The sequence below is a fragment of the Scardinius erythrophthalmus genome (genome assembly GCF_964197995.2).
Source record: "Scardinius erythrophthalmus genome assembly, chromosome: 21".
Classification (NCBI taxonomy): Eukaryota; Metazoa; Chordata; class Actinopteri; order Cypriniformes; family Leuciscidae; genus Scardinius; species Scardinius erythrophthalmus.
Window position 1 is genome coordinate 15064276 of NC_138241.1, and position 12129 is coordinate 15076404.

Here is a 12129-nt window from a genome sequence, read left to right on the forward strand (position 1 = left end):
TCTAATGCTCTTACTGTATAATGAAAACTCCAGTCCCACTCAAAGAGCATTAATTAAAAACAAACTCTCGTTGAAGCACTCATGGAAAGCCGGCCTTCGCAAAAAACAGCTCAATGACTTTTCCATTAACATAACCATTTTTTTTTTATTTGCTGTTGGGCTGACATCTATAAGGAGTTTGGTGATGTCACAAAATAGTGTCTATGTTGTTCTTTTGACTTGTATTAAAGGTATACAGATGTTTTAAACTGATGGGTTTGGGAACCAACAAAAAACAGGTTAAATCAATGCAAATAATAGATATTAACTATCCCTTAAAGTGTGCTGGAACAGCTAAATAAATAGGCTTATAAAAAAATTGGTTTTGTTGTCTATAAAGTCTGTCCAATTCTAAATTATTTCTATGCAAATTATTTTGAAGCTTGCTACACTACCGTTCAAAAGTTTGGGGTCAGTTGGATTTTTATTTGACGATCAAAAGTGACAGTAAAAGATTTTACATTGCTACAAAAAAAATCCATTCTTTTTTAACATTCTAACTTTCTTTTTAAAAATTGATAATACAGTACGTCATGTTATATGAACACCAAATCAGCATTTTAGAATGATTTCTGAACACTGCTGGAAAAAAAAATTAGCTTTGATGTATGTAAGAAAATATGTAACATTAATTAACAACAATCCTGTTTTTACTGTGTTTTAATAAATACATACAGCCTTGCTGAGGATAAGAGATATCTTTCAAAATCGTACTGACCCATAGTGTAAGTTATCTGACATCCTCTTATCAATGGAAAAATAAAAACAAAACTCAAGATTAAATGAAGCCAATTTTCCTATATATCCTGTAAGTTGCTATTAATTAATATATAAAAATGTTTTTTTTAAGGACATTTTGTTTCAGTTTCATGTCTGTTAGGTCACCACTTGATGTTCAACGTAAAATCAAGGTTCTGAAGCAAAAGCCAGGTGAGAACCACTGGACTAGAATTAAACATGACATTTGTCTTCAACAATGTAACAGACATTTTTTGACATCTCAAAGAACCAATGCACTGTTTGATTTGTGTCAAAAGATGTCCAAAGGGGAACTCGGATTGAGTTTGGAATCTTTTGGAATTTCAATATATATGGCCGACTATATGAACTTTCTCAAATTATGAAGCACATGCTGTAGTATGAAAGCATTGTGTGCTAGAGCATAACTTATTGCATAAATGCATTTATTTTTGTCGCATAACACAGTATGATATGAAATAAGGGTTTACCTCAAAAGAAAAGCAATGTTGTGCTCAATTAGGCTGCTGTCCAAGCTATTCCCAAAGGGAGAATCAATGAGTTTATTTGAGCATTCAAGAGACATGTTGGTCTTATTTCCAACATAAAGGCCTTATGTCTTTTATATGTGCCTTCGAGCCTTTTCCAACACCAGACTTATCCGAGATGTTTTAAAAAATGGTTTGAGAGAAATTCTGCACTCAACAGCAAGTGTGAGTATCATCTTTAATCTTGGATGGGGAGCAGCTCCATTAATGATGCTTAAATTTATGTGCAGGAAAGTTAATTAGCAGCATTTATAAATCCTCCCCTTGACCGTGAGCATAACGTGAAATTTCATAACTTTTTTTAGTGCTTTAGTTAAATATACTATGGTCAAATATTGCTGTTTATCTTAAAAAAACAAATTATCACAGCTGAAGATGATTTCACTTTCAGTAACAATTTACACACACACGCACGCATGCGCACACACAAATGTTGGGTTTGCATGTTTTATGGGGACATAATGATTTTATACAAACTGTATATTCTATCCCCTAACCCTTAACACAACCATCATAGAAAACTGTCTGCATTTTTACATTTTCAGAAAACATCATTCTGTATGTCTTATAAGTTGTTTTCCCCATGGGGACCAAAATAAAATACTTTTGGGGACATTTGGTCCCCACAATGTACAGTAGGGTTAAGGGTTAAAGCTGCATAACAATAATACTGTGTAAACCCCATTGATTTAGCTAAATAAAAAGCCTTAAAAGAGCTGAATTGCCATTTTTAGAGCTAATGGTGTAAACAAGTCTCTTTCCATGCCCTTTTACTTAAAATAAAAATCCAGTTAGCTTGTGACATAAGTTCAATGTTGCTGAGGTAACGTGTAAACAGCATTAATTTACCAATACCAAAAGTCCTAAAAGAGCTGAACTGCATTTTCAGAGCTCGTGATAAAAAAACAAGCCTCTTTTCACGCACTTTTACTCGAAATAAAAATCCAGTTAGCTGCTGACAGCCTGTTCAATGGCGCTGTAGTATCGTTGAGCCTAACTCCATTAAGATGGCACCTCCGAAAATGATAAATTAAAGGTCGATACCTCCAGTAATTAAAGATTTTAAAACAAGAGGGTAATTCAGATCGCTTTTTCTGGCCACAGGGGGATAGATTAGTCATTTCCCCCTTTCTTCGACATTTTTCATCTGCATGCACCAACAAACACTCTTCTGACAAGTTTCACTTTGTGTTTGAACAAGGTTGGCGCTGGAATTATATAAAAAGCTGGGCTAAGTCATACAATGAGAAGAGAAACATGAAAAGAGTGACAAATTAATGAGAAAATTGATAAAGCAACATGAAACAAAACAAAACAAAGGACAAGATGAATGATTGAATACACAAGTGGAAAAAAAAATCATAGCATACACAAAGAAAAATAACTACTAATTATGAAAATAATAATAATACATTGGATATAAAACATAACATGAAGCAATGACAGCAAATAATTAAAAAAATGACAGCAATTTTCTGCCCTGAAGATGAAAGATATAGATTCTGAAGGACAGTCCAGTGTCTGTGACTAGCACTACCTGGGCAGGGGGCAGTGTTATTGCACACCCTGGATTCTCTTAAAGGGCCGCTGCAGTGTGATCCGTAAGGTGAGACACATGTTCTTGTTCGCACCTGCGACCCTTGACCGCATGTAACTGAGCAAGAGCTCCACTGGGACCACTCCTCAGCACCAGGGTCACCTGTAGGAGAAGGGTGACACCAGTTAAAAGCAGTAAAATGGTCATGTGACACCCGAGGGGGTGGAGCCAGTAGGAGCAGGAGGGGTCTCACGAAGTTACACACTAAGAAGCCACAGTAAATCTTAAAGGCTCTAAGGGAGAGTGGAATGAGCTCAAAAGGAGCATAATTTCTGTATATTTGATATGATCCTGCTTGAATGACTTTCAGGGCTCAGTTATTCCGCAGCAGAGACGCCCGGGTTTTGCTACTAGAGATCTACTTTTCTGCAGAGTTTAGCTCAAACACACATATCTATTTAGATCCTGAAGACCTTGATAAGTCGTATAAGTAGTTAGGTTAACAGTAAAGTAAGTTGATATCTGGTCTTATTTTGACCAGAGATGGCATGATCTTAAAGGTAATAATAGGTCACCCAAAAATATAAATTCTGTCATCATTTTTTTACACACCCTCATTTCATTCCAAACTTGCATGATTTTCTTATATTTTGAAGAATGTTTCAGTCCATTAAATGAAAATGACTTTCACTGTATGGACAAAAGACAGACATTTCTTAACATTTCTTCTTTTGTGTTCCATTGAAGAAAGTCATTCAGGTTTGGAATGACAAAGGTAATAAATGATGACAGAATTTTTGGGAGAACTATCTTTAATTATTTCTCAGAATCCATCTGTGTGCGGTTGGTTAATAGAATACAAATGGTATCTGACAGAGCAATTGGAATTTAGCTTATAAATATAATGTATAACTTATGATATAGTTTAAAACTTAATGTTAAATATTCATTAGGTTATCTCGAAGCTCAATTGAATTTGTTCTAGATCATTAGACATGACATTCCGGCTCAGTCCTAAACCGGTTTCCTTAGGAAAAACCTTCACACAGTCTGTTAAATCATTGACTGACCGGAAAGCAAGACATCTGCCTTTGGTTTCGGACACAGCTAAACTCTGCAGGAAGGAAGATTTCCAGGAGCACAAATGAGCAAACTTGTCCTGGTGGTTATAAGAATGGCCCATTTATGACAATGGCATTAAACATAATACAATTTACAAATATATTCAAATATTACATTGACAGTTGACAATGAGAAAACCTTTAAAATCCTAATTGTAAGCATTTATGATTAACGCATATTCAAAGCAGGATCATATTGAATTTACTGTGTGGCCACAAAATAAATATCATATAATAGGAGCTTTTACTATATTAGCATCCAAAATAAAATACTAACGTCATTTATATTTTAAAATCATGCATGCAATCAATTAGATGAAATAAACTGAAAGGAAAAAGGCAAACGAAACTAATAGATGAAATATATAAAATATGATAAACTATGCAGAATGCATGCAACATGGCTTCTAAAAGTTAGAGAATGATCTTTGATGAGAGTTAGTTTCCCACTAACTACGGTTGCACAGAAGAACAGACCTCTGGCCCTCAGTCTAGACTGCAGTTCACTTTTCTTTTAGATCTCAGATCTTCTGGATTTTTTGCTAAAGCTTCTTGTCTCTTTGAAGCGAAATCAATTAGAATTGGAGATTGTCGAGAAAGAAGGGTACGGGGTTGATTTCCCCCAGCATATTCAGCAGATCACAGCAATTTTCAGTAGCGTTGGTCACATTTGAGATTCACTTGATGGAAGAACTTTCCATGTCGAATCCAAACAATCAAGGCTGTTAGAAGTTCCGTTTGATTACGGTCCTGAGCTGGAAAACATTATGATTTATCAACTGTAATGTCAATTCAATCATTGGCATTGTTTGCTGGCATTAGAATGCATGATTGCGAAATAAAGTTTACATAATTGTTGGTTTAAAAGCATAGGCTGCTTTCTGGCAAACACATAGAGATTAGCTTTGTGCTTTATATGTGTTCGCTAAATACTGCACTCTGGATCGGCTGTAATTCCCAATGAGCAATTGCATGGCCAGACCAAACACCAATAAGACATTTGATTTCCAGAGAAATTTTGACACTGCCAAACATTTAATAAGCAAGAAAATTGTCTCTCTAAAAGCACATGTTATCAATATCCACAAGATAATGATTTAATTGCCATGTGATGCTGAATAAAGGGATAGTATGAGAAGGAAAATGTTGAACTTAAACATTTAAAGTTTTAATTTTGCCTGTCATCAGCAAATAATGGATACGATAAACTATTTTATTGTTTTAAGAAACGATGAACAGTTTAAGTCTAATGAGCATACTGACCATAAATAATTTAAGATAATATGCTCAAAATGTATGCTAGTACAATCAAGATTGGTTTGTTTGTTCTAACTTCAAGAGAATCTCCTGGCATGCCCTTGGGCACATATGGGCAATTTCCTCTGCCGTTCTCAGAGATTAGATTAGATTGAAAGGTGGATCAACTCTGGATGAAGTGGTACAACAACTCAGACAATCTGAAAATGAGAAACTAAATGTAGGATGAATGGCATTCTGTTCAGATTTTCATTTATAAATGGAAATAAATCAACAAACACGTGAAAAGACTGGATTGGAATGGAAACAAGGTTGTTAAGGTTTAGTATGCACAATGATTTGCAACTTAAATGATATTAATTGCTACACAGATGTCACAAATATACAAAAAGGTGCAAAACAAAATAAGATGGCTGCTTAACGTCCCTCCCCATTATCGTCTAGGGAACATGCAGGAAAAAAAATCAAATCAAAGAAAATCAGGGAAATTAAAGCAAAGGAAAGAAAGAGAAACATTTTCAAGTTTCTACAAGTATTTTTTTTTTTTTGGCACTTTAAAAGGTAATATATAAGGGTTATTCCGGCTCTAAACAGCTGTATAACCACTTGTTTACTGTTAAATGTTAACCATCATTTAATTAATCTCTGTTTAAACAAGTCTGGGTTATATTTACTGATTTTAGTGGTTAAAGTCATAAAAACTGTCAAAACAAATAGAAACCAGAAATTCCAATTGGGCATCTTCGTCAGTGTGCAAAAATGGCCAATTCTGTTTTTCTCAACGTGGAAGAGGGACAGAAAATAAATATGATAAATAAACATTGTCACTTAAAGGTGCAGTACAGAAGATAGCATGCAAGTGACTTAAGATGAAAATTAAGTTTAGTTTACATAGGAAAGGAAAGAAGCATAACTATTGTATTACCAGTTTGTGCCATAAATTTAGCAGATTCATCTCGCTCCTGTAGGCCCTTTGTGTCATGTACTGATCTTGGCCGCTGACTTTTTACAGTATGTTCTCCGATCATTCCATATTCTAGGGACAGAATAGAGGTTCATGAAAACTAGGCTTTGATACAAATCTTCAGAAAGAGAGAGAGAAAAGGGGAAAAAAAGAGCTTATCACAGTTCTGGAACGTAGAGGTGGCTCGCAAGTACATGGCTTTAAAACAAAATATCACACATGGACAACTTTATTTAACTCGTCATTCTTGTCGTTTATCTTTAGCCTTTCGAGGAAAGCAGAGAACAGAGCACAGAACGGTTTATCAGTGGTGAGCTGGGAGTATTAATTGAGCTTAGAAGCACAACTATGACACAGAGAAACACATGCAAAATCAACTTACATTGGATTTTAACAAGACGTTGAATTAACCTCCACCCCTCCCATCCCTTCCCGAAAACGAACAAAAAAGAAAGGATAAAAAAAAGAGAAAGGAACATGTGTAAGCCATTGGAAAGCCACAGAGGAAGGAAGGGGGGTGGCGAGGGAAGGGGGGTGTCATGGACATGCTAGATTGATCCACAGTGCCTGCAACAGATCCAGGCTTTTGGAATAATTAGTTAGTTAAGAACCAGAATTAGTACAGGAATTATGTGCTGTTACATCTTGCCGAAAATCAAAAGATGAATTATCTCGCAATTGTATGCTAAGCTGGTTTTGGATTAATTACACTCTTTTCGGCACAACAATATGGTTAATTTGTCTTTGTTCTTATCATAATCAATTATTTCATTAAAAGTGCTACGTCAGAAACAAACAAAGTGTCCTGATTCGAAAAGCCTCACCATGAGCCTAATCATTACCCCAGTTGAAACTATTTTAGCTCGTCTCAATCCACGTATAAAACATTTGCTTTTACGTTTAGTTGCAGTCTTGTTTTCAATACATGTTTCGTAGTGCAAGCAATAAGACACAGCCATGCTTCCATTGCTAATTGGGAATTACTTGATTCATGTGAGTGGAAAAAGACAGCACAACTGCTAATTCACCCTAAGAACAGAAACCATGATGTTGCAACAGTGAGAAGCAAAGGTTTGAGGTGAACGGTCACTGGCTGTGTGTTTAAGAGCTACAGTACACTGAATATAATGCAGTTATGGAAGAATTCAGGCCTGTGGCTGCAAGAGCCATATTTGTTCATACATATGTTTATGGCTCTGCCCTTGACCCAAGTGGGCCTAGAGCATTTCCCCACTCCCTTTCTGCATTCTACAGTACAACTTAAAAAATAAAAAATAAAAAAAAAAACCTTCAAAGCACTGCCTCGCCCATGCCCACAATACATACTGTATAAATTATGGCAATGTCACACTACAACCTAAGTCACAAAAACATTGTTAGTGTGGGTGGCAAGGGCTTGTCCTCAAGCAACATGTTTTTTTTATTTCTCTGACACAATGCTACACTAGAACTGCATTTGAAGATGTAACAAGTGGGAATGTGTGTAGGTATAATAAATAAGGAATTATCTAAATGCTCAACTTCAGTCCTGGCATGGACGTTCCAAGCGGTTGTAAAAGAAGTAACATTCTGAAATCATTTTTTTTAATCATGTAGTTCCAAACCCATATGACCTTTCTTCTTCTGTGGAACAGAAAATGTGAAAATGAGTGCTGTAAAGCTAACAAAACCCTGCATAAAAGTAGTCCATACGTCATGTGCTATATATTCTAAGTCTTCTGAAGTGTTTTGATAGCTTTGTGTGAAGCTCTGACTGAAATGTGAGACATTGCTCACTGAAAATCATAACCTCTCCTAGCTCTCTAAACAAATATAATACCTTTAGACACAGGGTCATGAAAAATTGACGTCATTGAGAGCAACAAGAGGAGCGCATGGGTAAAAGGTTAGAGCATTTTCATTTATGGGTGAAGTATTCCTTTACTTTACGTTCCTCAATCATTATTTTGTCTAGAAATTAGTTAATTAACAAACAAGTAAGCATACAAATTAAAGTTCCCATGATTTTAGTATGAATATGTTAGCCTTCAGGTTATCTATAAGCTAGTGTGCTCCAAAATGTGCATTTAGAAGATAAGCATTCAAAATCGTACAGTCTCTCACTTCCTCTACACTGTAAATCCGAATAAGTTAGCAGAACTAAAAAAATTTAAGGCAATCGATTGCCTCAATTTTTTAAGTTTTGAAATTCAAAGATTAAGTAAGCAGAACTGGCAGATTTTAAGTTTATACTTAAACATTTCAAGTTAAGAACAATTAAACATTTCAAGTTAAGAACAATTAAACATTTCAAGTTAAGAACAATTAAACATTTCAAGTTAAGAACAATTAGTGAACAAACTCCATCGCACACCTGCAGGTGATAGGTGCGTAGGATAACAAGACCAATTAGGTAGGTTTCAGCAGATAAGGAACTGATGAAGGTCGTGTGACCGAAACGTTGTGTTAATAAATATTCATTTTAATTGCACGTTAAGAACAATTAAAATCAGAGTACACTATTTCATACATTTAACTTAAAACCTTCATGTAATCTCAATGTGAACACTTTCATTAGTATTAACTTATAGTTTTAACAAGCTAGTTTGCTAACATACTATTATGTTATCATGCTAACAATAGTATGTTATACAGCACTTGCTGTATGAGTGCAACAATATAAAGATTTTATTTGCTCTCAAATCAAGCCGCATGCACCACTTGTCACCATGATGGTAACTATCCTAAAACCAACATTAACAGAACTTCTTCCAAATTAGTATAACAAAACATTAATCAATACTCAATATCCCACTTAACATTAATCTTGCACAAAAAAAAAACATTATATTACACTTAATTTTAGCATTTACTCTCCCATTCAAGTGCCATCGGCAAAGCATGCTGGGAAATAGACATCCCAGCCATTTCAGTTAAACTTAAGTTTGTTTAAATTAAAATAAATAATTTCATAAAACTCAAAACAATGAAACAGTTCAGTTTACTTAAAACATATCAGTTCTGTGAACTTGAAAGAAAAAGAAAGTACTAAATACTCATAAAAGTTAACTTGACTGAACTAATTAGTTTAATTTAAGTTTGTCCTACTCAAACCAATTAATTTTTTTGAGCGTTAGGGTTTACAGTGTGATATGGATTAATGATTTTGATGACATCACTCTGCACTTCAGCTTTCTCATTGTCCAATCAAATGCTCTCTAGATTGTAGCTTGAATGTAACTCTACACACTTGCCTCATTTAGTACACGGTTCTATGAATTTGCAAATTAGCCCCGCCTCCACTCACTCACACCAGCTCAGAGATCCACTCGTTGACGTGATTGGTTACAAGGTAGTTTGTGACGTCAGAAACACCAGCGGTTTCAAACCACGTTTTTGAGACTGTCTTTGGTTCACTGCAGTTTTAAGGAGAAAATACTCAGCAGTGGTGTTGACTTATGAATTTGCACAAGGTTTGTCTTAAAGCATATTAAAAACACCATATAAACATATAAACAACATTAAAAGCTTGATTTTCACCACAGGGGGACTTTAACACTCTTTCACTCATGCACAAATAAATAAAGGCTATTCCGATGCTTAATAATGCAAGTAGCAGTGAAATAATTTTGCAGTAATATTCAAATTTTAAATTTGATTATAAGATATTCTTTTAAATATATCTGTTTTTTTTTTTTTTTTTTTTTTTTTTTTTTTTTGCCATACAATGAAAATCAATGGGTTCCAAAATTATTTTGGACCCCTTCAAAATATCCTCCTTTGTGTTTCATGGAAGAAAGAAAGTCATACAAGTTTGGAACAACATGAGGGTGAGTAAACGATTTAATTTTTGACTGAACTATCCCTTTAACACCAGGATGATCCCTTTGTACCTTTGAGCACAAAAAGCTGTAAGCATCATTTTCTCAGCTGAAAATACCCCTATGATCACTAGTATATATTGTGGGATCGCTGGTTCCCCCATTATGTCTGTTAATTAGCTACCAGTAACTTCCACAAGTTAACCAACTTCAGAGCAGTATCCACACAGCACTAAACACAAGGAATTCAGTCTGGTTTATACTGCCCTTTTCAGCAGAGATGACAAAATATCTTTAGGAAAAACAGGCAATATACTTCGGTATCGGAGAGAACACGTCTATGTTGTCAGAGAGAGACGTTCCCATTAGAGACAATAAACTATATCAGGCTACACTGATTGAGTCTCAATTGTTCAATAGAAGAATCACAAAGTCTCTGCAGACCTAATGAATCCTTATAGCATCACTTCTGTAACAGCATGTTTCCACAGCAACAGTGAGTCAGAGAAAGAGAGGAGGAGAACATTTTTAAAAATCAAAAATAACTATTCAAATAGGAATGCATCAGTGTGGGATTCATGGTATTTTGCCTTCCATCAGTAAACAGACATAAGTAAGTGAAATGATGCGAATAGTCATTCACATATAGCAAATACCACTTACATGGATGATTAGAACTATTTTAATAGAGCTTGTTATTTAAATTTTAACACTCTTTTCCTAAAATTGAAATCACATGCACAAACAAGTAAAAGCCTACATGCATTATTAAGCATTCGGATTGAGAGCTGCGTTGCAGTTATATTAAGATGTTGAATTTTGATTCACTTTTCCATACCGTCTACAGGGACGCATGTCTTTATGCATCATCCATGAGCTTTAGCATACGTTTTAAAGATTAAAAAGGTTTGTAATACAGATCTGTTTGTGAGTTTATCGTGAGCACAGCTGAGGTCAGGGGTGGAAATCACGGAGCTCGATCCACAAATCACCCGGCTGATGAAGAGCTCATCAAACACGTCCACAACATCACTGAACAAGAGGTGCGGGTGAAAGCTGTGATCAAGGCAGCTGTGATGTTTGAAGTGTGAAGAGAAATACAGAGCTCTTTGGACAATGTGATCGCACATGATGAGACTTTTGCTCTGAGACAGTCCATCTGTTCCAGAACTGTTCACTACAAATAGCGTGTAAGGGTGTTTCTTCAACAATGGTGATATTTCGAGCCTGTGAAAATGACTCCCTAAAAACATACTTTTCACATTCTCACTAACATCGTCTGCTAACCGAAGACAAATACGTATCAGAGAAGAGCTCTGTCTTTTTTCCTTTCCACAAAGTCATTTTGTGGTGGAAATGTCATTTTTTTCTTGCCGAGATTAATTTCATAGCTAATGTCCTATTGTGTAATAAAAAATAGAAAAAAATAACTAACTAAACTAACTTTTCACACTTTGACTAAAAATGACATTGTAAAAAAATATTCTGTTCACAAGTGATATCTAGCTTGTTTTTCCTTTGTGGTCTTCACACCTCACATTTATCATATTTCATCTCAAGATGTTCTTCACTGACACTGCAGTCTCCTTGGTAACCAAGCATAACTTTTGTATATATATACAGTATATATATATATATATAAAATGTGTCTGTCCCTTCTCAATCCTTACAGTATACTGATTGAGAAGGGACAGGTAATTATTGATTACCCAAAATATGTTTTTTTTTAATTTTTTTTTGGCTTGTGCAGATTATTCTACTTTTAAAATAATAAAATAATTATAATACTTTATTTATAATAGTAATTATTGTTTTATCCTTGTTCCAATATATATGATTTCCGAAGGATCATGTGACACTGAAGGTTGGAGTAATGATGCTGAAAATTCAGCTTTGACACATTTTAAAATGTATTAACTGTTTTTGCTGTGTAAATACAGCCTTGGTGAGCAAAATATACTTCTTTCACAAACATTTTCAAGAATCTTAGCAACCTTTTCATTGGTATATTGTAATATTTAAAAAATGGAAATCAGGGGTAAACCGATCTGAATAGTAGCATAAATAAAATAAAGGCACGATAAAAAAAATGTCCAAGACAGTTTTAATGTGGCCTTCGTATTAA

General features: G+C 34.8%; 1 protein-coding gene across 3 annotated transcripts in view; it reads right to left on the reverse strand.

Moving 5' to 3' along the window:
• The window catches only part of adgrb3 (adhesion G protein-coupled receptor B3), a gene marked incomplete at its 5' end in the record, with an annotated part of 190655 nt that overhangs the window by 98722 nt on the left and 79804 nt on the right, over nt 1–12129 (reverse strand). For all 3 annotated transcript variants that reach the window (XM_081351642.1, XM_081351641.1, XM_081351640.1), the window contains 2 exons: nt 2863–3024; nt 6166–6276. In XM_081351642.1, the coding sequence (XP_081207768.1) occupies nt 2863–3024; nt 6166–6276 (273 nt within the window). The remainder of the gene's footprint in view (nt 1–2862; nt 3025–6165; nt 6277–12129) is intronic.